The 24,475-nt window shown below is 50.4% G+C and overlaps 1 protein-coding gene across 2 annotated transcripts; it reads right to left on the bottom strand.

Annotated features, from left to right (window-relative positions):
* Positions 1 to 362: 362 nt before the first annotated feature.
* On the bottom strand, positions 363 to 22,969 carry LOC132588923 (nuclear receptor subfamily 2 group F member 5-like). 2 transcript variants are annotated; one of them, XM_060261410.1, is made up of 4 exons: positions 22,571 to 22,969; positions 19,335 to 19,341; positions 16,589 to 17,109; positions 363 to 657 (listed from the first exon to the last, which is right to left on the bottom strand). In XM_060261410.1, exons 1-4 carry the CDS (start codon positions 22,920 to 22,922, stop codon positions 383 to 385), a joined length of 1,155 nt encoding a protein of 384 aa, XP_060117393.1. In that variant the 5' UTR covers positions 22,923 to 22,969; the 3' UTR covers positions 363 to 382. The 2 variants fall into 2 exon arrangements, with proteins under 2 accessions (XP_060117393.1, XP_060117384.1); XM_060261401.1 differs by lacking the exon at positions 19,335 to 19,341 and having other exon boundaries at positions 16,589 to 17,117; positions 22,571 to 22,678.
* Positions 22,970 to 24,475: the final 1,506 nt, after the last annotated feature.

Here is a 24,475-nt window from a genome sequence, read left to right as displayed (position 1 = left end):
AGGTGGAGTCAACCCGGAGCCAGCTACCTGAACCCAGCTTCCGTCGGGATCGAACTCAGGTCGTGAGCAGAGACTGCAGGACTGCAGCTTTACTACTCTGCGGGGACTCTTAGTTGTTCATGTTAAGAGTGGCATAAATATGGAAACGTGGGTGCAGAGAGACCAAAAATAATTAAAGACTTGGGGAAGCTCTCTTGGGCTTTGCCTGCTCCAAGTCATTCCACAGCCGCCTCGGAACTGGGGGAGCCTCGGCCCTGCCCTACACACCCGCCCTGGGACAGTCTGAGTGATGCCCCCCTCATCTGGTTGTGGGGAGGTGGGCAGGCCAGAGACTGAGAGAGAGGAAGTCTTCCCCAGAGGGCTCCATCTGCGGCCTGGCCTCTCACTGCACCGGGATGTACGGCCAGTTGAAGCTGGAGCCGGACAGAAGCATGTCCCGAATCAGCGTCTCGATGGGGGTCTTGCCCACCAGGCGGACGAAGAAGAGCTGCTCGATCACGGGGGCAGAGACGATGCGCAAGGAAGGCAGGCGCAGCAGGAGGCGTCCGAAGCGGCTGGGCTGGTTAGGGTACTGGTTCCGGACGTATTCCTCCAGGGCGCACTGGGACTTCTCCTGCACGTTCTCCACGTGGCACCAGTCCGTGAGGCCCACTGCGTCTGCGAGAGAGGACGGGGCAATTAGCACAACACACTATGAGCAACCGGAAGGCACGCTCTGATTCGCACGATCAACATCCCCGTTCAGTGGCGGACCGGCCGGGGTAAGAACATAAGAGAAACCCTGTTGGGCCAGGCCAGTGGCCCATCCAGTCCAACACTCTGTGTCACATAAGAACATAAGAGAAGCAATGTTGGATCAGGCCAATGGCCCATCCAGTCCAACACTCTGGGTCACATAAGAACATAAGAGAAGCCATACTGGATCAGGCCAGTGGCCCATCCAGTCCAACACTCTGTGTCACATAAGAACATAAGAGAAGCCATGTTGGATCAGGCCAGTGGCCCATCCAGTCCAAAACTCTGTGTCACATAAGAACATAAGAGAAGCCATGTTGGATCAGGCCAATGGCCCATCCAGTCCAACATTCTGTGTCACATAAGAGAAGCCATGTTGAGTCAGGCCAATAGCCCATCCAGTCCAACACTCTGTGTCACATAAGAACATAAGAGAAGCCATGTTGGATCAGGCCAGTGGCCCATCCAGTCCAACACTGTGTCACATAAGAACATAAGAGAAGCCATACTGGATCAGGCCAGTGGCCCATCCAGTCCAAAACTCTGTGTCACATAAGAACATAAGAGAAGCCATGTTGGATCAGGCCAGTGGCCCATCCAGTCCAACACTCTGTGTCACATAAGAACATAAGAGAAGCCATATTGGATCAGGCCAATGGCCCATCCAGTCCAACATTCTGTGTCACATAAGAGAAGCCATGTTGAGTCAGGCCAATAGCCCATCCAGTCCAACACTCTGTGTCACATAAGATCATAAGAGAAGCCATGTTGGATCAGGCCAATGGCCCATCCAGTCCAACACTCTGTGTCACATAAGAACATAAGAGAAGCCATTTTGGATCAGGCCAATGGCCCATCCATTCCAACACTCTGTGTCACACAGTGGCCAATATATGTGTCTGTGTGTGTGTGTATACACACACACACACACATATATATATCGCCACCACCTCCTGTGGCAGTGAATTCCACATGTTAATCACCCTTTGGGTGAAGAAGTACTTCCTTTTATCCGTTTTAACCTGACTGCTCAGCAATTTCATTGAATGCCCACGAGTTCTCGTATTGTGAGAAAGGGAGAAAAGTACTTCTTTCTCTACTTTCTCCATCCCATGCATAATCTTGTCAACCTCTCTCATGTCACCCCGCAGTCGACGTTTCTCCAAGCTAAAGAGCCCCAAGCGTTTTGCCCCAGGTGGTTCGCAATGGGGGAGGCTGAATGGAGGGAAGGCTGCCAGAAAGGGCAGAACAAAAGGCAGCCCCCCCCAGTAAGGTTGCCAACCCCCAGGTGGGGGCAGGAGATTTCCCAATTTGGAGGCTTTCCCTCACTTCAGGGTCATCAGAAAGCAGTGGGAGGGGGAGAGAAATGTCTGCTGGGCACTCCATTATTCCTTATGGAGACTGATTCCCATAGGGTATAATGGAAAATTGATCCACTTGCTATCTGGGGCTCTGGGGGGCTGTTTTTTTTTTTGAGGTAGAGGCACCAAAATTTCCATGCAGTTCCTGGTGCCTTCCTCAAAGCACCTCCAAGTTTCAGAAAGATTGGATCAGGGGGTCCAATTCTATGAGCCCACAAGAAGGCACCCCTATTATTTCCAGTGAACGGAAGGCATCTAAAAGATGTGCAATCCCTTTCAATGTGTTGGCCAGAACTCCCTTTGGAGTTCAATTGTGCTTGTCACAATCGAACAGAACCTACGGTATTTCTGCCTTGCTTTCCCTTATAATACAGACATAAGAATCATAGAATCATAGGGATCTCTAAAGTCATCTAGCCAACCCCCTGCACAATGCAGGAAGCTCACAAACACTTCACCCTAAATTCACAGGATCCTCATTGCTGTCAGATGGCCATCTAGCCTCTGTTGAAAAACCTCCAAGGAAGGAGAGCCCACCACCTCCCAAGGAGGAAGCCTGTTCCACTGAGGAACTGCTCTAACAGTCAGGAAGTTCTTCTCAATGTTGAGCCAGAAACTCTTGATTTTATTTCAACCCCTTGGTTCTGGTCCTACCTTCTGAGGCCACAGAAAACAATTCCACAGCATCCTCTATAGGACAGCCCCTCAAGGACTTGAAGATGGTGATCGTATCACCTCTCAGCCGCCTCCTCTCCAGGCTAAACATCCCCAGCTCCTTCAACCTTTTCTCATAGGACTTGGTCTCCAGACCCCTCACCATCTTCCTCACCCTCCTCTGGACCCGTTCCAGCTTGTCTAGATCCTTCTTAAAATGTGGTGCCCAAAACTGAACACAATACTCCAGGTGAGGTCTTACCAGAGCACATCACATGATCTGGACACTAGACTTCTGTCGATACAGCCCAAAATTGCATTTGCCTTTTTAGCCACCGCATCACACTGTTGACTCATGTTCAGCGCATGGTCCACTAAGACCCCTAGATATGAGAGAGTCATATGATCTTATAATATGGGGGGCATGTTAAGTGCACAGATGCACACTGGAATCCACTGCAAGTTATGATCACTGGCAACGTGTGTGTGTGCGTGCGCACGCCTGTGCAAAGTTACCCGCAACGCCACCGCACTTTGGACAGGGCTGCAATCTGTACGGGATGGGAGTTCTCTGGAAGAAGCTCTGGTGAACCTTTTTTAGTCTTGTGCCACTAAACTGGAACAAAAAGTGGGGGGGGGACATATTTTCACTGATGCCCTAGGGAAGATGAACAGGAATGCTAATTTCCTGTCCTTCCTTGCAAATTTGCATGGTTTCCCCTTTGTGATTCTCTAATTTGATCCTGACACTGAGGTTGCGATCTTGGCAGTTTTTTAGAGCCTGTCTCATGCCAACTGCACTCTGTCCTCCAAATGGATCAATCCCAAGCAATTCTTAAGTTCCACAGTTTGCAGAAGGTCCATGTGGCTCAGACGCCATTTTAATGTTAGGCCTCAAAGGCTACCAAAATGGTTCCCCTCCGAACTTTGTTCACTAAAGCATTAAGGGGGTGGGGAATGCTTAAACACCTCTAGGCTTCCCATGCCCATCTCTGTCTCTAAAAAGGCAAGAGCCAGTTTCCATCATCATCAATTTTATTTATATCCCGCCCTCACCCACCAGTTTGGTGTAGTGGTTAAGTATGCGGACTCTTATCTGGGAGAACCAGGTTTGATTCCCCACTCCTCCACTTGCACCTGCTGGAATGGCCTTGGGTCAGCCAGAGCTCTCTTATCTGGAGAAATGGTTTGATTCCCCACTCCTCCACTTGCACCTGCTGGAATGGCCTTGGGTCAGCCATAGCTCTGGCAGAGGTTATCCTTGAAAGGGCAGCTGCTATGAAAGCCCTCTCAGCCCCACCCACCTCACAGGGGCGTCTGTTGTGGGGGAGGAAGGGAAAGGAGACTGTGAGCCGCTCTGAGACTCTTCGGAGTGGAGGGCGGATATAAATCCAATATCATTTCTTCTTCTTCCATCTCATGACATTTTTATTTCTCTGATGAGGATCCCCCCTTTATTTTGTTTGCATGCAGCACTGAAATCCTTTTTTTTTTTTTTTGCACTGAGGACGCTGCCTTTTTACCTCCTCTCCAATCCTCCTTTCAAGTCAATACCAGCAGGGAACTAATCCTCACACAGCTCCTTTTAAACCCCCCCCCCCCCATCATTTAAATTTTTAAATTCAGCAATCCAAGAGTAGCAACAGTCTCATAGGGCTAGCATCATGCCACTTGTCAAAAAAATTAAAAATGAGGGGAAATGGAACTTGTGCACTGATGAGGGGGAGGATGGCGGAAGGTGCAGAGGGGGTGGGATGAACTCGATGTGGGGGAAGGACTAACTTTCCAGGGGCACCAAAAATGGGGGGGGGGGGATCTGAGAGAATATGTACACTTTTGAATTGCCTTTGGCTTGGAAGCAAAACAAGGGGAAATTGGCACACAAGCACTCTCAGAAAACCCAGAGAAACAGTGACAAGAAGAAGAATGCAGATTTGTACCCTGCCCTTCTCTCTTAATCAGAGTCTCAGAGTGGCTTACAATCTCCTTTCCCTTCCTCCCCTACAACAGACACCCTGTGAGGTGAGTGGGGCTGAGAGAGCTCTGACAGAAGCTGTCCATTCAAGGACAGAGTCTCAGAGCGGCCTACAATCTCCTTTCCCTTCCTCCCCACAAGAGACACCCTGTAAGGTGGGTGGGGCTGAGAGAGCTCTTACGGCAGCTGCCCTTTCAAGGACAACTCCTGCGAGAGCTCTGGCTGACCCAAGGCCATGCTAGCAGGTGCAAGTGGAGGAGTGGGGAATCAAACCCGGTTCTCCCAGGCAGGAGTCCGCACACTTAACCACTACACCAAACTGGCTCTCCAGATCTATAAGAAGAAGAAGACTGCAAATTTATATCCTGCCCTTCTCTCTGAATCAGAGACTCAGAGCGGCTTTCAATCTCCTTTATCTTCTTCCCCCACAGCAGACACCCTCTGAGGTGGGTGGGGGCTGAGAGAAGAAGAAGAAGACTGCAGATTTATACCCCGCTCTTTTCTCTGAATCAGAGTCTCAGAGCAGCTTACAATCTCCTTTCCCTTCTCCCCCCACAACAGACACCCTGTGAGGTGGGTGGGGCTGAGAGAGGGCTCTCACAGCAGCTGCCCTTTCAAGGAAAACTCCTATGAGAGCTCTGGCTGACCCAAGGCCATTCCAGCAGCTGCAAGCAGAGGAATGCAGAATCAAACCCGGTTCTCCCAGATAAGAGTCCGCACACCTTCACCACTACACCAAACTGGGCTAGTTTCATACTGCTTGCAATCTCAGTGCTGAGGGGAGGAAAATCAATGCAAAACAAAGAAACACCGAAAAAGAACTGCATGACTGAAAACGAGGGGAAACACCTGTTCATAACAGACCTCTGCAGAAGTAAACTGAGGCTATCACACTTTGTTGACAATCACGAGAAGACCAGACTCCCTGGAAAAAGACAAGAATGCCAGAAAAAACTGAGGGCAGCAGATGTAAAGGAAGACCCAGTGAGAGAAGGATTGACTCCTCAAGGAAGCCCCAGAGCCCTCAGTTTGCAAGATCCGAGCGAGGCTGCTAAGGACTGGATATTTTGGAAGTCTTTAATTCACAGGGTTGCCACAGAGCTGGAAGTGACTTGACAGCACGCAACACACACACACACACAATCCTAGAGCCAGACACACAGCACACAGCACAGATCCACCACTCCGTGGATTATAACGTCTGCTTTATCTTCATTACATTTTCCACCTGAATTGTTACTCTTTCTATCCAGTCTCCGTGGTGAGTAATGCCACAGATTTTACATACCCCTGGGCCAAGAGAAGTTAAACTACAGAACACCCGCTCACGGGCCTTCTCGGCTGCGGCCCCCATATCTCTGCGAACCAACTCCCAGAGGAGGTGCGGGCCCTGCGGAAACCTTGATCAGTTCCGCAGGGCCTGCAAGACCACTCTTTTTAGATTAGCTTTTATGAACAGCTGAAGTACAATTTTTACAACGAAGAAAATCCGCCATTAGCTCACTAACTAGAATAGCGTCAATGATAATGTTATAGTTTGTTTTAATTAATGTTCTACTGGTTTTTAAGGTCAAATTAATGCTTAATTTAATGTTCTTAATGTAATTGTTTTATTAATGCACCATTGGTTACTATGTTGTTTATTAATGTTTTATTTATTAATATACCATTGGTCATTGTGTTGTTAGCCGCCCTGAGCCTGCTTCGGCGGGGGAGGGCGGGGTACAAATAAAATTTATTATTATTATTATTATATCCCAAACATACTCTCAAAGCTTAAGCACAAACCCAGCCCAGTTTTCAAAGTCAAAAAGTTAACCGCATAGCCTGAAGCTTCTGCCACTTCTCTGTGACTCTTAATCAACGAGCATTCTCATCTCCAACAAATGTCATAGAAATCAGAGAGGGCCCCACTTCCATTACTGACGATCATAATTCAGACCTTTTTTTAACTAAGAATGCCCCTTCCCATATTACTAGCCCTCAGCCATTCATCGGTATCGTATACCCTTGACCGAAGAACGGTACGCTCCTTCTATCTGGGATAGCCGTCCTCTTCCACCAAGCGTGCAGCTTCGGGAGGGATGCACATGGAGCGGTGAGGGAGGGCGGGAGGGGACACCTCACCTAGCCAGCCAGATCAGCCAAATCAACCCTGGCGATCATTGTCCTCACATCCACATTCTCTGGTACATAGTGAGAGAACCGTAATGCCCTTTTAAAAAAAGGTAAAGGTGCAAGCAGCAGTGGTTGCCAACTCTGAGGTGACGTCACACCATTGATGTTTTTCACAGCAGACTTTTTAATGGGATGGTTTGCCACTGCCTTCCCCAGTCATCGATGCTTCCCCCCCAGCAAGCTGGGGACTCCTTTGACTGACCTCGGAAGGATAGACAGCGGAGTCAACCTCGAGCCGGCTATCTGAACCCAGCTTCCGGCCGGGATCGAACTTCCGGTCATGAGCATGAGCTTAGGACTGCAGTACTGCAGCTTGACCACTCTGCGCCACGGGGCTCTTTTTGTTGGTCTTAAGGAAGAAGGTCCCCTGTGCAAGCACCAGTCATTTCTGTCTCTGGGGTGACGTTGCTTTCACAACATTTTCACGGCAGACTTTTTACAGAGTGGTTTTGCCGTTGCCTTCCCCAGTCATCTACTACGTTTCCTCCCAGCAAGCTGGGGACTCCTTTGACCGACCTCGGAAGGATGGAAGGCGGTGTCAACCTCAAGCTGGCTATCTGAACTCAGCTTCTGCCAGGATCGAACTCAGGTTGTGAGCAGAGGGCTCCAACTGCAGTACTGCAGCTTGACCACTCTGCCCCACGGGGCTCTCTTATTGCTGCATAATGAGACTGCTGCAGCAAAGGATTGCTTATGGAGACCTGTAAGATGTTTGGAGCTGGTCTGCCCTTGCTTGCTTCTGAGCAGCACCCTTGGAATTCCTGGGTGGTCGCTCACTCAAAGACTCCACAGTATTCCAATGTATTTCTCTTTTAGAATACTGTATCAGAATAATTTTTGGAACTGACATACCCAAAATAGGCATATAGGCTGTTTGTCTCATTACATATACCGGTACTTAATTCATTTTCACTATACAGTCTCATCTCTCATCTCATCTCGGCTTGACTTCGCGAACGAAGATTTAAGAAAGGTGCAGTAGTCCACGTCTGTATTTTATTGTATAATGGCAAACTAGAACGATGTTTACATGTTAAATAGCAAATTAGGACAAGAAGATCACTATCCAATGTATTTCTCTTTTAGCTGTATTGACATACTCAAATAGGGATACTGGCTGTTTATCGCAATGTTTAAACCAATTTATTGTAATATATGGCAATAACATATCTTCATTTGTCATTAAATGTTAGTACACATATATAACATTTTCTCCACCCTCCCCTTTTGTGACCCCCATCAGTGCCTGCCCCCTTAGCAAACGTCCCCCTATTATTATTTAATCTAATTTGTTATAAGGTAATAAACTTTGTCTATTAGAAAATCTTTCTCTGAACAACTCAAAAGTTATAATCCGTCTTCATGATATTTCTTCTTAGTCATTGGCTGTTTATCTCATTACATATACTAAACCCATCTTCCACTATATTTTAATGTATTTTTCTTCTAATGGCGAACTATGTGTGTTACATGTTAAAAGGTAAATTAGTTGGATAGGAAAAACTTCTGGGAAAGACATGCCCTCTTTTTGGCCCAGGCTTATAACAACAGAGGGATTAACAGACATTCTTGCATTTTGACAAATTACTGTTTTGTTGCTTTCTCATGCTCCTGCTACCCAGATTAAAGGCTTTGCTCAATTTGTTAATTTTACTGTTCTGTCCCTGGATGTTAAATTTGTACCGTTTTGCATTGTAAACCACTCCCTACCAGCTGTATGTAGCTCTGCCCACTGTATCTGATTCTTCATCTAATGAAGTTTGTTTGGAGCACACAAAAGCTTGCGTTCTGAATAAAACTTTGTTGGTCTTAAAGGTGCAACTGGATTCCTACTTTGTTTTAGGGCTGATTCTACTTAGCTTCTGACATCTGACAAAGTTAGGCCGCTCCCCCCCCTCCCCCAATCTAGATTCTTCCCTTTTTCTGTTCATCTGAAGACCACCATCCCCTAAAGCAGGGGTGGCCAACAGTAGCTCTCCAGATGTTTTTTTTTGCCTACAACTCCCATCAGCCCCAGCCATTGGCCATGCTGGCTGGGGCTGATGGGGAGTTGTAGGCAAAAAACATCTTGGAGAGCTACCGTTGGCCACCCCTGCCCTAAAGGGAACCCCGTTTTCATACTGCAGGAAACACTGGGGATGTAATGAAAAGACAGGAACGGGGAGAAAGACGGAGCAACCAGAAAACACCAGACCTCTCCCTTGTTCAATGAAGACAATGCACCTCATGACACAACGTTATAAAGAAAATACACAAAACGCTAGTAATACATATGGCAAAAACGGCATACATGTGGCGAAAAAGTCAGAACGTTTGTCACACACACACTGTTGCCAATAAATACAATGGTCAATACACTGGAGAGCCAGTTTGGTGTAGTGGTTAAGTGTGCGGACTCTTATCTGGGATAACCGGGTTTGATTCCCCACTCCTCCACTTGCACCTGCTGGAATGGCCTTGGGTCAACCATAGCTTTGGCAGAGGTTGTCCTTGAAAGGGCAGCTGCTGTGAGAGCCCTCTCCAGCCCCACCCACCTCACAGGGTGTCTGTTGTGGGGGAGGAAGGTAAAGGAGATTGTGAGCCGCTCTGAGACTCTTCGGAGTGGAGGGCGGGATATAAATCCAATATCTTCTTCTTCTTCTTCAAAAATACATAAACCAAACCGCCAAGTTCCAATACAGTCCCAGGCTTCCAAAGAATATGTAAAGAATATACACCACAAGAGCTTCTAGCCTGGAGGAAAACTGTACCGCTGTGTCATGAATGTTACAGAGAAGAAGAATTGCAGATTTATACCCCGCCCTTTTCTCTGAATCAGAGACAGAGTGGCTTATAATCTCCTATATCTTCTCTGCTTACAACAGGCACCCTGTGAGATAGGTGGGGCTGAGAGGGGTCTTACAGCAGCTGCCTTTCAACGACAACCTCTGCCAGAGCTATGGCTGACCCAAGGCCATGCCAGCAGGTGCAAATGGAGGAGTGGGGAATAATAAGATAAGATTATTGGTTTCCTTTTGGGCAGGGGTGGCCAACGGTAGCTCTCCAGATGAGAGTCCACGCACTTAACCACTACACCAAACTGGCTCTCACAGAGGCTGAAAAGCTCCAGAGATAAGAAGCATTAAAGCAAATATTAAGAACATAAGAACATAAGAGAAGCCATGTTAGATCAGGCCAATGGCCCATCCAGTCCAACACTCTGTGTCACACAGTGGCAAAAAAATTTTTCATATATATATATATATACACACGCACGCACACACTGTGGCTAAATATTGTGAACTTGATGCATAGTTTTGAGAGCCTCAGTGTAAAGGCTTAAGTTGTTTATATGTGCATCTCTTGGCAAAGATATTTATCGAAACGCAAAGTATCAAAATTCCATTGAGAACCTACTTCATGCACATTTGGAGGATTTATATTCCTGCTACTCTTGAGTGTTGTATATTCTTTACATGTTCCTTGAAAGCCTGAAATTATATTGGAACTTGGCGGTTTGGTTTATTTAATTCTGACCATCGTATTTATCGGCAAGAGTATGTGTGTTACAACATGTATTAGTAGTGCTTTGTGTATTTTTTTTTTCCATTTTCAAAGATTTAGTGATTAACTATGTTGACGATGCAGAATAGATATATGGAGAAACATTTTAACAACCTCCAATATAAATCACTGAGCACACAAGCACGATACATCCTGTATACTATAACTAGAAAAATTCGACACAATGATATCGTCAAGAGTAAAAGTCTACTTCGTGTAACCAAGTTTACTAGCAAAAATAATACTCAGAAATATTTTCCCCAAAAAACTGATTCTGAGGTGCTGTCTGACTGAACCCCAAATCTGACGATGATGATGATGATAATGGTAATAAATCACCTTCCTACCAACTTCTTCTCAATCTGACCCAGAGAGAACTCCAGTTTTCTGGGTTACACCTCTGAGGATGCCAGTCACAATTGCTGGCGAATCGTCCGGTCTCACAACGCCAAAACGGCGGCCAGACAGCCCGGGAAATCTACAACCACCAACAACTAAATGGGCCACCTACTTCCAATTTTGATTTATTTGATGCATTTCAACTGAGAATCCCTCCACATGCTCACCCAGCTTAGTTTCCACGCCAGTTAATTATCCAGGCGAAGTCGACATTTCTCGGCTTGAAGAGAGCCCAAGCAAGCAGACACAAACGAACCCATGAAGGAGCCCAAGGGCACCCACAAGCGCAGCCATCAAGGTTGCTGCTTTTCAAACGCAGCAGGGCTCTTTGGAAGGCATTTAGCCAGGCTGGGAAGAATGGGCAGCCTGTCGTGGCCATCAATAGCCTGGACTTGAAAGTTTGTCTCTTGATAGGGCTCCGTCGGCGGCTCCGTCATGGCCCATCAAAAGGCTGAAAGAACGGGACACTTGAGGAAAAGGCTTATGTTGGGGGAAGCAAAGGAGAGAGGTGGGCTGTTTATTTGTCACACACAGCCACACACACACCTGGGCAGCCGTGTGTAAGCGGCCAGCAGCTCTTTCAGTCGTACCACACCCTGACGGCTGAGAGCAGACAAACCCCAGACTTGGGCATGATCCATCTCATCACCCAGTGGAGGCAGGGCACAGACGGTTTGGAGGATCAGGGCAAGAACTTGGTGCCAAGAGCAGGCCAAGAGCAGGCCCAAGAGCAGGCCGGAAGCCAGTGCAAGAGAATCGAGGCTGGGCTCTGTCGCATCCCGGCTGCCTCCTCTCAGGGCCACATAAACAAGAAGAGACCCAAACACGTTTAAATGCTCCCGGCAGAACTGGAACTCAGAGCTTTACAGGCCCTGCACAGTGGGCCCAAGAGACAACTCATGGGCAGGGAATTCTCATGTTCCCAAATACCAGACGTAGGCCCACATTTTGCACCCATCACCTTTTCACAAAACATAAGAACATTAGAGAAGCCATGCTGGATCAGGCCAGTGGCCCTTCCAGTCCAACACTGTGTGTCCCATAAGAACATTAGAGAAGCCACGTTGCATCAGGCCAATGGCCCATCCAGTCCAACACTCTGTATCACACAGTCCAACACTCTGTATCACATATACACACACACACACACACACACTGTGGCTAATAACCACTGATGGACCTCTGCTCCAGATGTTTATCCAACCCCCTCTTGAAGCTGGCTATGCTTGTAGCCGCCACCACCTCTTGTGGCAGCGAATTCCATGTGTTAATCACCCTTTGGGTGAAGAAATACTTCCTTTTATCCATTTTAACCGAACTGCTCAGCAATTTCATTGAATGCCCACGAGTTCTTGTATTGTGAGAAAGGGAGAAAAGGCACAGTCGACAAGAGAGGCTGATTCCACACTAACCTTGCTCCGCGCCAGACTCCCGTTTCTCCCCGGAGCAAGCTAGCAATTTCACACCGATGCCACCATTTTCCACAGGGAAAACCCACAATTTGCCGCACTGAAGAAACAGGTTTACATTGCCACACACAAAATCGGGGGTTGCCCTGACTAAAAATGGTGGCATGGAGCAGCTTGTATAAAATCACTAAGCTTGCTCCGGAGAAAAAGGGAAGTCATCTGTGGAGAAAGATTAGTGCGAAATCAGTTAGGGCAGGGGTGGCCAACGGTAGCTCTCCAGATGTTTTTGCCTACAACTCCCATTGGCCATGCTGGCTGGGGCTGATGGGAGTTGTAGGCAAAAAAACATCTGGAGAGCTACCGTTGGCCACCCCTGAGTTAGAGTGTTTGCATGGTGCCATTTTATCATTCCCCCTCCCCACGGCATAGGCTAAGTCCACGGCTGTGAGGGGATGCACAACATCTTTGCCGACAACGGCTCCTCACTGAATAGAGCCCCCATGAAAGCTGGAGCCCCTCCGACAGCCACAGCTCCCACCCACCCTTTCCTCATGCACAAAGCAAACGCTGCATTTCATAGAATCCTAGAGTTGGAAGGGACCTCAAAGGCATCTAGTCCAGCCCCTTGCACAATGCAGGAAACTCACAAACACCTTTCCCCCCTCACACACACACACACACACACCCCTGCTCCATGCCCAGAAGATGGCAAAAAAAACAAAAACATCCAGGATCCCTGGCCAAACTGGCCTGGAGAAAAATTGCAGCCTGACTCTAAAGTAGCTACGGCATATCCCTGGGCATGGAAGAAAACTGCCCTCCCTCTCACGATCTGACTAGTTCACAGAATCAGCATCTCGCCTCTGCTTTAAAACCCCCAAGGAAGGAGAGCCCACCACCTCCTAGGAAGACCGTTCCACTGAGGAACCGCTCTAATGGTCAATAAGTTCTTCCTAATGTTGAGCCGGAAACTCTTTTGATTTAATTCAACCCATTGGTTCTGGTCCTGCCTTCTGGGACCACAAAAAGCAATTCCACACCATCCTCTGGGAGAGCCAGTTTGGTGTAGTGGTTAAGTGTGCGGACTCTTATCTGGAAGAACCGGGTTCCTCCACTTGCAGCTACTGGAATGGCCTTGGGTCAGCCAGAGCTCTCTTATCTGGGAGAACCGGGTTTGATTCCCCACTCCTCCACTTGTAGCTGCTGGAATGGCCTTGGGTCAGCCAGAGCTCTCTCATCTGGGAGAACCAGGTTTGATTCCCTACTCCTCCACTTGCAGCTGCTGGAATGGCCTTGGGTCAGCCAGAGCTCTCTCATCTGGGAGAACTGGGTTTGATTCCCCACTCCTCCACTTGTAGCTGCTGGAATGGCCTTGGGTCAGCCAGAGCTCTCTTATCTGGGAGAACCAGGTTTGATTCCCTACTCCTCCACTTGCAGCTACTGGAATGGCCTTGGGTCAGCCAGAGCTCTCTCATCTGGGAGAACCGGGTTTGATTCCCTACTCCTCCACTTGCAGCTGCTGGAATGGCCTTGGGTCAGCCAGAGCTCTCTCATCTGGGAGAACCGGGTTTGATTCCCCACTCCTCCACTTGCACCTTCTGGAATGGCCTTGGGTCAGCCAGAGCTCTCTTATCTGGGAGAACTGGGTTTGATTCCCCACTCCTCCACTTGCAGCTGCTGGAATGGCCTTGGGTCAGCCATAGCTCTCTTATCTGGGAGAACCGGGTTCGATTCCCCACTCCTCCACTTGCACCTGCTGGAATGGCCTTGGGTCAGCCATAGCTCTCTTATCTGGGAGAACTGGGTTCGATTCCCCACTCCTCCAGTTGCACCTGCTGGAATGGCCTTGGGTCAGCCATAGCTCTAGCAGAGGTTGTCCTTGAAAGGGCAGCTGCTGTGAGAGCCTTCTCAGCCCCACTCACCTCACAGGGTGTCTGTTGTGGGGGAGGAAGGGAAAAGAGATTGTAGGCCACTCTGAGACTCTGTCCTTGAAAGGGCAGCTGTTGTGAGAGCCCTCTCCAGCCCCCCCACCTCACAGGGTGTCTGTTGTGGGGGAGGAAGGGAAAGGAGGTTGTAGGCCACTCTGAGACTCTGTCCTTGAAAGGGCAGCTGTTGTGAGAGACCTCTCAGCCCCACCCACCTCACAGGGTGTTTGTTGTGGGGAGGAAGGGAAAGGAGATTGTAGGCCGCTCTGAGACTCTGTCCTTGAAGGGGGAGCTTCTGGGAGAGCTCTCTCAGCCCCACCCACCTCACAGGGTGTCTGTTGTGGGGAGGAAGGGACAGGAGATTGTAAGGCCCACTGAGACTCTGTCCTTGAAAGGGCAGCTGCTGTCAGAGCTCTCTCAGCCCCACCCATCTCACAGGGTGTCTGCTGTGGGGGAGGAAGGGAAAGCAGATTGTAGGCCGCTCTGAGACTCTGCCCTTGAAAGGGCAGCTTCTGGGAGAGCACTCTCAGCCCCACCCACCTCACAGGGTGTCTGTTGTTTGGGGGAAGGTAAAGGAGATTGTGAGCTACTCTGAGGCCCTAAGAGTCAGAGAATAGGGCGGGATATAAATTCTTCTTTTTGCTCTTCTTATGGCTGCCAGAACCTGCTCCACAGTAGGCCTCTTGCATGAAGCGGGTATCAGCTAGTCCCACCCCCACCCCCACCCCAACTAGCAGGTAACTGGATGGATGGCTCCACTGGCCGCCGCCATCAAGAGTTCAGAAGGGCCTTACCCCTTTGGCTTTTGCCAGCAATTCTGCCCTGTGCCCACAAGAGGGGGCAAAAGCTACCTGCTCACACACACACTCCAGCAGCTGGAGGGAACTGGCAGGGCCACACAGAAGCAGAAAAGGTCCACGCAGGTGGGAAAGACTCAGGAGGGCAATTTCCCAAGGGAGAACTGCCGGGACTCTGAAATGCATGAAACAAGAGCCGAGAATCTTAGAAAAGAACCGTCCCACCAACCTCCGCATCCCCAAGACAGATTTACATTGTAACTGCAGAGGGAAAACAAGCAGGATTCCAACAGAGAGCCTTTTGCACAGGACTTCCAAAACAAGCGTACGGAAAGACACTCGGCAGAAAGGGTAGAACCCAACCAGGGAGGACTCAAAGAAACTTTACCGTCAAGGGAGCCGTCCACCCCAATTTGGAGCAAAATAAAACTACAAGCCTGAACACAAGCCATCCCCCAGCTATTGTGTCCTGTTGGTTGCAGGGCCTTTTTTGTAGCAGGAACTCTTTTGCATATTAGGCCACACACCCCTGATGTAGCCAATCCTCTAAGAGTTTGCAGCCAATCTTCTTCTTACAGGGCCTCCTGTAAACTCCAGGAGGATTTGAACACTTTCCCTATGAAGAAAGGTTAAAACGCTTGGGGCTCTTTAGCTTGGAGAAACCTCGACTGCGGGGTGACATGAGAGAGGTTGACAAGATTAGGCATGGGATGGAGAAAGTAGAGAAGTAAGTCCTTTTCTCCCTTTCTCACAATACGAGAACTCGTGGGCATTCAATGAAATTGCTGAGCAGTCGGGTTAGAACGGATAAAAGGAAGTCCTTCTTCACCCAAAGGGTGGTTAACATGTGGAATTCACTGCCACAGGAGGTAGTGGTGGCTACAAGCATAGCCAGCTTCAAATATAAAAATATGGAGCAGAGGTCCATCAGTGGCTATTAGCTACAGTGTGTGTGTGTGTGTGTGTGTGTGTTTTGGCCACTGTGTGACACAGAGTATTGGGATGGATGGGCCATTGGCCTAACATGGCTTCTCTTATGTTCTTATGTCTGGGGCAGTGATGCTCTGTATTCTTGGTGCTTGGGAGGGCACAGTGGGAGGGCTTCTAATGTCCTGGCCCCACTGATGGACCTCCTGATGGCACCTGGGTTTTTTTGGCCACTGTGTGACACAGAGTGTTGGACTGGAGGGGCCACTGGCCTGATCCAACAGGGTTTCTCTTATGTTCTGTTATGTTCTTATGGGGGGAAGGGAAAGGAGATTGCCAGCCACTCCAAGACTCTTAGATTCAGAGTGGAGGGCGGGATACACATCCAACGTCTTCCTCTTTCGCTTACCCTCTTTCCTTCGTTTGCCAGGTCCAGGTTGGGCAATTCCTGGAGGTTTGGGGGTGGGGCCTGTGGGGGGCGGGGTTTGGGGAGGGGAGGGGCTTCAGTGGGCTATAAAGCCAAGAAGCCCCCCTTCCAAGGGAGCCATTTTCTCCAGGGGAACTGACCTCTGGAGGTCACGTGACCTCTGGCCCTCACCTTTCCTTGCTCCCCTCCTACTTCTGCCCACTTCCCGGTTGTCTTACCTGCCTCAGGGTCTGCCCCGTGCCCCGTCCCCTGACTCACCCGGGGTGAAGAGGGCGATGGCTTTGAGGCAGGCGTACTCAGCCACGTCGACATGCAGCGCCTTCAGCTTCTCCACCTGCTCCTGGAAGACGCGGATGTGGTCCATAAAGGCCACCACTCGGTCGGCGGACATGGGGGAGGCGTGGAGGCCGGCGGCGGCCAGGAGGGGGGCCACATGGAGGGGCATGGCGCACTGGGCGGCGTTGAGGACGAAGAGCTCGCTCCACGTCATGCGCAGCAGGCAGACTTGGTCGGCCAGCGGGAAGTCTGGGAAGAAGGGGACGTTCTTGGCCCACTCGATGGCGCTGAAGAGCAGGCGGGCGGCCATCTCACAGATGCTCTCGATGCCCATGATGTTGCCCGCTTGCAGGCACTGGGCCCCGTAGCGTGAGGTCGGGTAGGGCTCCGCCCGCAGCAGCAGCGAGATGAAGCCCGTCAGGTAGGAGGGGCAGCCGTAGGGGTCCCCGTTGCTCAAGGGGTACTGGCCGGACCCTGGTTGAGTGTGTGCCATGCGGCCCCCGCTGGACGGCTGAGGACAGAGAGGGAGAGGGCAGAATCAGCCACAAACACCGAGAAGGTTCTCACACGCATCCCCCCAGCCCCTCCCACCACCTTCAGCCAGCACCAAATGGGAGGAGAGAGGAAAGATCCAAGTCCTATGAGGAAAGGTTGAAGGAGCTGGGGATGCTGAGCCTGGAGAGGAGGCGGCTGAGAGGTGATAGGATCACCATCTTCAAGTACTTGAAGGGCTGTCTTCTAGAGAATGGGGTGGAATTGTTTTCTGTGGCCCCAGAAGGTCAGACCAGAACCAATGGGTTGGAATGAAATCAAAAGAGTTTCTGGCTCAACATTAGGAAGAACTTCCTGACCATTAGAGCGGTTCCTCAGTGGAACAGGCTTCCTCCTTGGGAGGTGGTGGGCTCTCCTTCCTTGGAAGTTTTTAAGCAGAGGCTAGATGGCCATCTGACAGCAATGAAGATCCTGTGAATTTAGGGAGGGGTATCTGTGAATTTCCTGCATTGTGCAGGGGGTTGGACTAGATGACTCTGGAGATCCCTTCCAACTCTGTGATTCTATGATTCTATCTCTGGCCAGAAGGACCCCCTGTGGGTTGACAAAAGGACTGTCTCCTTCCCCACGTCATTGGGGACCAACCGCGGCAGGCTCTCCCACCACTCAGGGTGACCCATCTGGTGTCGACTGGAAGACACACACACACCCCTCCACCTTTTCCGGCTGGATTCCCTCCTCCTCGGAGAGCTACAGGAGGCCTTCAAGGCCTGCCTGGTTTCCAAGGTTTTGGAAAGGGGGAGCTGGACTTGGCAGGCAACTTTCAAGGGCAGGGAGGGAGGGACTGGAGGTTTCCTATTTCATCCTTGACTTGGAACTGAAAGCGTTTTAAGCATTATGGTAAGCTGCCTTCAACACCAGTGAAAGATGGTATATGAGGAAGGAAGGAAGGAAGGAAGGAAGGAAGGAAGGAAGGAAGGAAGGAAGGAAGGAAGGAAGGAAGGAAGGAAGGAAGGAAGGAAGGAAGGAAGGAAGGAAGGAAGGAAGGAAGGAAGGGAGGGAGGGAGGGAGGGGGGGAGGGGGGAGGGAGGGAGGGAGGGAGGAAGGAAGGAAGGAAGGAAGGAAGGAAGGAAGGAAGGAAGGAAGGAAGGAAGGGAGGGAGGGAGGGAGGGAGGGAGGGAAATAGATGGAGGGAGGAAGAGGTGGAAAGAAGGCAACTTTAACTTTAAATGCATTCTCCAAGCCAGCCGATGGGGCAGAAAGGGCTTGGAAAGCCACACAACATGTGTGAAAGAGCCACATGTAGCTCCTGAGCCACAGTTTGGCCACCCCTGTTCTAGTTCAGCTATCCACAAGGGCAACGGCTGCCTCTCCACGCAGACCAGCATCCTCCCCCTCTGGGGGCTTTTTCCCAGGAGTCCCCACAGAGAAGCCCCTCGCTGGATTCCCTTGCAGCACTCCTGCATCACTTGTGAGCACAAAATAACATTGGGAAAAGTGCAGAAAAGGGCAACTAGAATGATTAAAGGTTTGGAACACTTTCCCTATGAAGAAAGGTTAGAACGCTTGGGGCTCTTTAGCTTGGAGAAACGTCGACTGCGGGGTGACATGATAGAGGTTTACAAGATAATGCATGGGATGGAGAAAGTAGAGAAAGAAGTCCTTTTCTCCCTTTCTCACAATACGAGAACTCGTGGGCATTCAATGAAATTGCTGAGCAGTCGGGTTAGAACGGATAAAAGGAAGTACTTCTTCACCCAAAGGGTGATTAACAGGAGGTGGTAGCAGCTACAAGCATAGCCAGCTTCAAGAGGGGTTTAGATAAACATATGGAGCAGAGATCCATCAGTGGCTATTAGTCACAGCGTATTGTTGGAACTGTCTTGGGCAGTGATTCTCTGTATTCTTAGTGCTTGGGGAGGGGCAAAGTGGAAGGGCTTCTAGACCCACTTGTGAACCTCCTGATGGCACTTGGGTTGGGGGTTTTTTGGCCACTGTGTGACATAGAGTGTTGGACTGGATGGACCATTGGCCTGATCCAGCGTGACTTCTATGTCTTATATCTGCGGCTGTGATGCTCTACCTGGGGCATTACTTTGCACTTGGCCACAATGAACCTCATCTGCCATGTTGACGCCCACTCACCCAGCCTCAACAGATCCCTTTGGAGTTCCTCACAATCCTCTCTGCTTCTCACCACCCTGAACAATTTAGTGTCATCTGCAAACTTGGCCACTTCACTGCTCACTCCCAACTCCAAATCATTTATGAACAAGTTAAAGAGCATGGGACCCAGTACTGAGCCCTGCGGCACCCCACTGCTTACCGTCCTCCACTGCGAAAACTGCCCATTTATACTCACTCTCTGCTTCCTATTAATTAGCCAGTTTTTAATCCACAAGAGGACCTGTCCTTATACTCCATGACTCTCGAGCTTTCTAGGTATTCTTTGATGAGGAACTTTATCAAAAGCTCTCTGGAAGTCAAGGTAAACAACATCTATCGGGTCTCCTTTGTCCACATGTTTGTTCACTCCCTCAAAGAACTGTAACAGGTTAGTGAGGCAAGATCTTCCCTTACAGAACCCATGCTGAGTCTTCCTCCATAACCCGTGTTCATCAATGTGCCTACTCATTCTGTCCTTGATAATGGTTTCTACCAACTTTCCCGGTATTGAAGTCAGACTGACTGGCCTGTAGTTTCCTGGATCTCCTCTGGAACCCTTTTTAAAGATGGGGGTGACATTTGCTATTCAGTATAAGGCTCCTTCATATGTTCATATATGTATGTATGTTTATGATTTATTTTACAGTTTGTTTTTAAAGTCTGGCCCTTTAATTTCTGCCCTCAAATTTCTGGAAAGAAAACACCGCTGCATGGAGGAAAGAACCCCTTTCTCTTTTCTCTTTTGCCCCCCCCCCCCGCCTCATCTCTAGCCAAACAGGTCTTGCAGGCTTTTTGAGTACCAGCAACGCCTGCTGAACCCTTTAGCAGGGGTCAGGAGCCTTCTAAGTGCACCTTCGAAGCCGTCACAAAAGGAACGATTTAATTGCATATTAACCTTTCAGGTTTCTTACTCCAGTTTTTGGGTTAAGCTTCTTTCCCCTCTTTGTTTTTCCTCGGGCAGGCTCCTCCCACAAAAAACACGGACAGGCAAGTGGCTTTCCCAGGGCCTGGCCAAGACAGCAGCCTGCAGAGAGAAAACCTTTTCTCGGAGAGCGCCACTGCAAAGAACGTTTTACACGGCACTTGCCATCAATGACCGGTTGGGAAATTTATAAAACACACAAATAGCCTGCAAAGCCAGATGAACAGAACAGAAAATGGTGCACGACGGTCCACGATCCGTCTTCCCCACTGCTTCCACTTCCCTGGCGGGAAAAAATATATATCTGAATATCGCCTGCCCTCAAATTTCTGGAAAGAAAGCACCGCTGATGGAGGAAAGAACCCCTTTCTCTTTTCTCTTTTGCCCCCCGCCTCATCTCTAGCCAAACAGGTCTTGCAGGCTTTTTGAGTACCAGCAACGCCTGCTGAACCCTTTAGCAGGGGGCAGGAGCCTTCTAAGTGCACCTTCGAAGCCGTCACAAAAGGAACGATTGTTGGTCTCCAAGGTGAGAAGGCGGGAGGGGGAAGGGGTGGGACAGAAGGGGCAGTGGAAAGAAGGGGAGCCACCTCATTCCAAAACTTCCAGGCAAATCTGGAGGTTCAGGGGGAGACGGGGAGGACCACGAAAAGGGGGAGAGCAAAAACGGTAGGACCCAGAAGAGTGCAGGAAGGAAGCACAAAAGATGAGCAAAGAAGAAAAGAAGCAGGCAGCAACTGAAGGGGGGGGGTGCAGGGATGGGGGAGGGGAAATTTGCCAAAGACAAGAGTGAAAAAGAAGAGGGGGGAAATTTAAGATCAGGTCAGAGAAAAAAGACACGAGCCCCGTGGCGCAGAGTGTTAAAGCTGCAGCACTGCAGTCCTAAGCTCTGCTCATGATCTGAGTTCGATCCCCGGTGGAAGCTGGGTTTTCAGGTAGCAGGCTCCAGGTCGACTTAGCCTTCCATCCTTCCGAGGTCGGTAAAATGAGTCCCCAGCTTGCTGGGGGGAAGTGTAGATGACTGGGGAAGGCAAGGGCAAACCACCCCGTTAAAAAGTCTGCCATGAAAATGTGAAAGCAACGTCACCCCAGAGTTGGAAACGACTGGTGCTTGCACAGGGGACCTTTCCTTTTCAGAGAAAAGAGACCAGGCCAAGAAAACCTAATAGACCTACCTGGTCTATTAGCCTTCCGTAGGGCCTGTGAAACGGAGCTGTTCCACCAGGCTTTTCGTTGAGGCTGCGGGCGTCTATTCGTGATCTGGTTGGCCTCCCCTGTCTGCACTGTCACCTGGGCTACAAAATGGAATCATATCTGCCATCTCTATGGGACGACGTCTCGTTATGATGTGAGACGGCCAGGCTGGGCAATTTGTGATGATACGGAAAATTCCCCAAGTGCTGTTGAGTTGTTCGTCTATGAAATGTTTTTATTGTATTTTATTGTTTTATTATATGTTGTGCTCCGTCCTGAGCCCTGCGAGGAATGGACTGGGTAGAAATATACTAAATAAACAAAGAAAGAAATGGGGCGAGAAAGAAGAAACAAATTGGCCAGAGACACCCTACAAAAGGCAGCCAGAAGAGAAAAGTGGGGCAGAAAGGGAAGCCAAGCATCAAAAAAGGGGGGAAATGGAGGTTGAATAGCAAGGAAGGGGTGGGGGGTGGAGTGCTGCAAAAAGTGGAGGAGTAGGAAGAATCATAGAGTGGGAAGGGACCTCCGGGGTCATCTAGTCCAACCCCCTGCACAATGCAGGAAACTTACAAATACCTGCCCCTAAATTCACAGGACAAGAGCCTCATGGCACAGAGTGGTAAAGCTGCAGTACTGCAGTCAGATCCCTCTGCTCACAACCTTTGTTCGATCCCAGCGGAAGCTGGTTCAGGTAGCCAGCTCGAGGTTGACTCAGCCTTCCATCCTTCCGAGGTGAGTAAAATGAGTCCCCAGCTTGCTGGGGGGGGGAAAGTAGAGATGACTGTGGAAGGCAATGGCAAACTACCCCGTAAAAAGTCTGAAGCAACGTCACCCCAGAGTCGAAAAACGACTGGTGCTTGCACAGGGGACTACCTTTACCTTTTTTAAATTCACAGGATCTGCATTGCTACCAGATGGACATCGAGCCTCTGTCCCTCAAGCTTGCCTTGCATCTCTCCCAGTGATTTGGGGAGCCTGATTCATGGGTGGTGGAGGTGATGCTTAGTAGAGGGTCAGAGGGGAGAGAGCACTGGCTAGCGAAAGGGCAGAATACTGGAAAGAGGAAAGGAGGAAACTGCGGCAGGAGACCCACCTCACCAGAGCCTCGGGAAGGCTTCCTCGATGGAAGAGAGAAAAGGAAGGAGGAGAGAGGGGGTGAGGGGCCGAGGAGGAAGGCGGGAGGGAGCACCCACCTTCTCGGCGCATCCCGACTTTGAGGCACTTGGTGAGGCGGCAGTGCTGGCATTGGTTGCGGTGATGCTGGTCGACGGGGCACTGCCGGCTGGCCCGGCAGGTGTAGCTCAGGTTGCGGCGCACGGAGCGCTTGAAGAAGCTCTTGCAGCCTTCGCAGGTGAACTGCCCGTAATGCTTCCCACTGGCCTTGTCCCCGCACACCAGGCAGTCCAGCGCCCCCGAGGCCTTGCTCTCCTTCAGGGCTGCTCCCCCCAGCTCAGGGGCGCCCGAGGCGGCAGGAGGAGGAGAAAGGGAGAGCCCCACGGGAGCCCCGGACAGCTCCTCCTGCCAGGGGGCCACCATCAGAGCCATGGTGGCCAAGAGAAGGGGGGGGGGAAGCACTTTGCCAGACCACCCAGGCAGAGAAGAAAGGGATGGCGGGGAGAGGGAAGGGAGGTGGAGAAGTGGCGGAGGAGGCCCGGGTGAGAATTTAAGGGAGGTGACCAAGGAGGAGGGAGGCAGGGCCAAGGGAAAAGTGCCGGAGGGGCTGGAGAAGATCAAGGCCGGAAAGGGGAAGGGCCAGAGGAGAGGGTGGGAAGCAAAAGGGGGGAAAGGAGCACAGGGCTAAAGGGAAAGCTGGGGGAAGGGGGAGGGAGAAAGCAACTAGGAACCAGGGGAAGGGAAGGAAGGAAGGTGAGTGGGCTGCTATCCCTGCAGGGGGTGGGAAGAGAGGAGAGGAGCAAGCAGAGAGGCAAAGAGAAATGTAGGCATGCCAGGGAAAGGGGAGAGTGACAAAAGGGGTCACAGGAGAGCAGCATTCCTTCCGTGGGCAAAAAAAAAATGAGTGTCCAGCCTGGGTCAGGGAAGAGAGAGAGACTTGGCAATTTTCTCTTGGGGACTGAGCAGACGATTGACACAAAGTCTTCCTTCCACCGACGGAGCCCAAATTCTTCTAGCGAGGGGGGAAAAAATGACGGCAATAAATCAGGAAAAGGCTCAACTGCAGCAAGTAATTCCTGGCATTTTTCTCCGTGGGAAAAGCCGCCTTCCCTTCCTGCCTCTTCTTTCTCCTGCTTTGATCAGCAACAGCTCAGTTTGCAGAAAAGCCCCGGCAGGGAAGTCCCCTTGCGTGGAGAAAGAGGCGGTCTAGCCGGCTGCCGGAACAGAGGGAGGCTTCTGCCTGGGGACCGGAGCGGGGCCATCCCCCTTCACCTCGCTGGGTCCTGCGAAGGGGGGGGACAAGCTCTGGGTGCTGCGAAAGTTCAGCCAGGAACCCGCAAATTCCAGAAGGCCTTGAAATCCGGATGGATCTGGGGTGGAGTGGAGGAGAGGAAAGAGAGGCTACAAAGAGGCACAACCGTCCTGTCAGAAAAGAGGAGGGGAATTTAGAAGCCACTCCAAAAATCCCCCTCACACACACACACACACCTGTGTCTAGACAGCATCCCTCCACTGGACCAATTCCACACTAGACCTTTAATTCTGGTTTAACTCTGTCCCCAAGCTGACATTGTACACTAAAATCAGAGAATCATAGAGTCATAGAATTGGCTTCTCTGATTTCTAGTGCAGAATGTCAGCTTGGGGACGGAGTTAAACCAGGATTCAGGGTCTAGTGCGGAATTTGTTTCCCATTCCCAGAGATGGTCCAGGAGAGACCTGCGCTTTCCTCTAAGGGATTCTGAAGGCAGACTCTGCCCATGCCAGCTTCTCTACCTTCAGCTCCCAATTCGAAAAACAGACCTCTTGGATACTAGCTGTGTTTCCAGCCTCCCAAGACCCACCTGATGAGGAAAGCGGAGAAGTCTTTTCTCCTGGATCTGAGCACCGTCCCCAGAGAAGAGACTCCGGCAAATACCGGCAGGGGCTTCTTTGCCAGTGGGGGCAGAGGCTTCAGGTCCACCCTAAATGATTTGTGGGCTGGG

This window comes from Heteronotia binoei, chromosome 1 (genome assembly GCF_032191835.1).
Source record: "Heteronotia binoei isolate CCM8104 ecotype False Entrance Well chromosome 1, APGP_CSIRO_Hbin_v1, whole genome shotgun sequence".
Taxonomy (NCBI): Eukaryota; Metazoa; Chordata; class Lepidosauria; order Squamata; family Gekkonidae; genus Heteronotia; species Heteronotia binoei.
The sequence above is the reverse complement of the archived record's forward strand: the minus strand, read 5'-3'. Positions and strand labels throughout refer to the sequence as shown.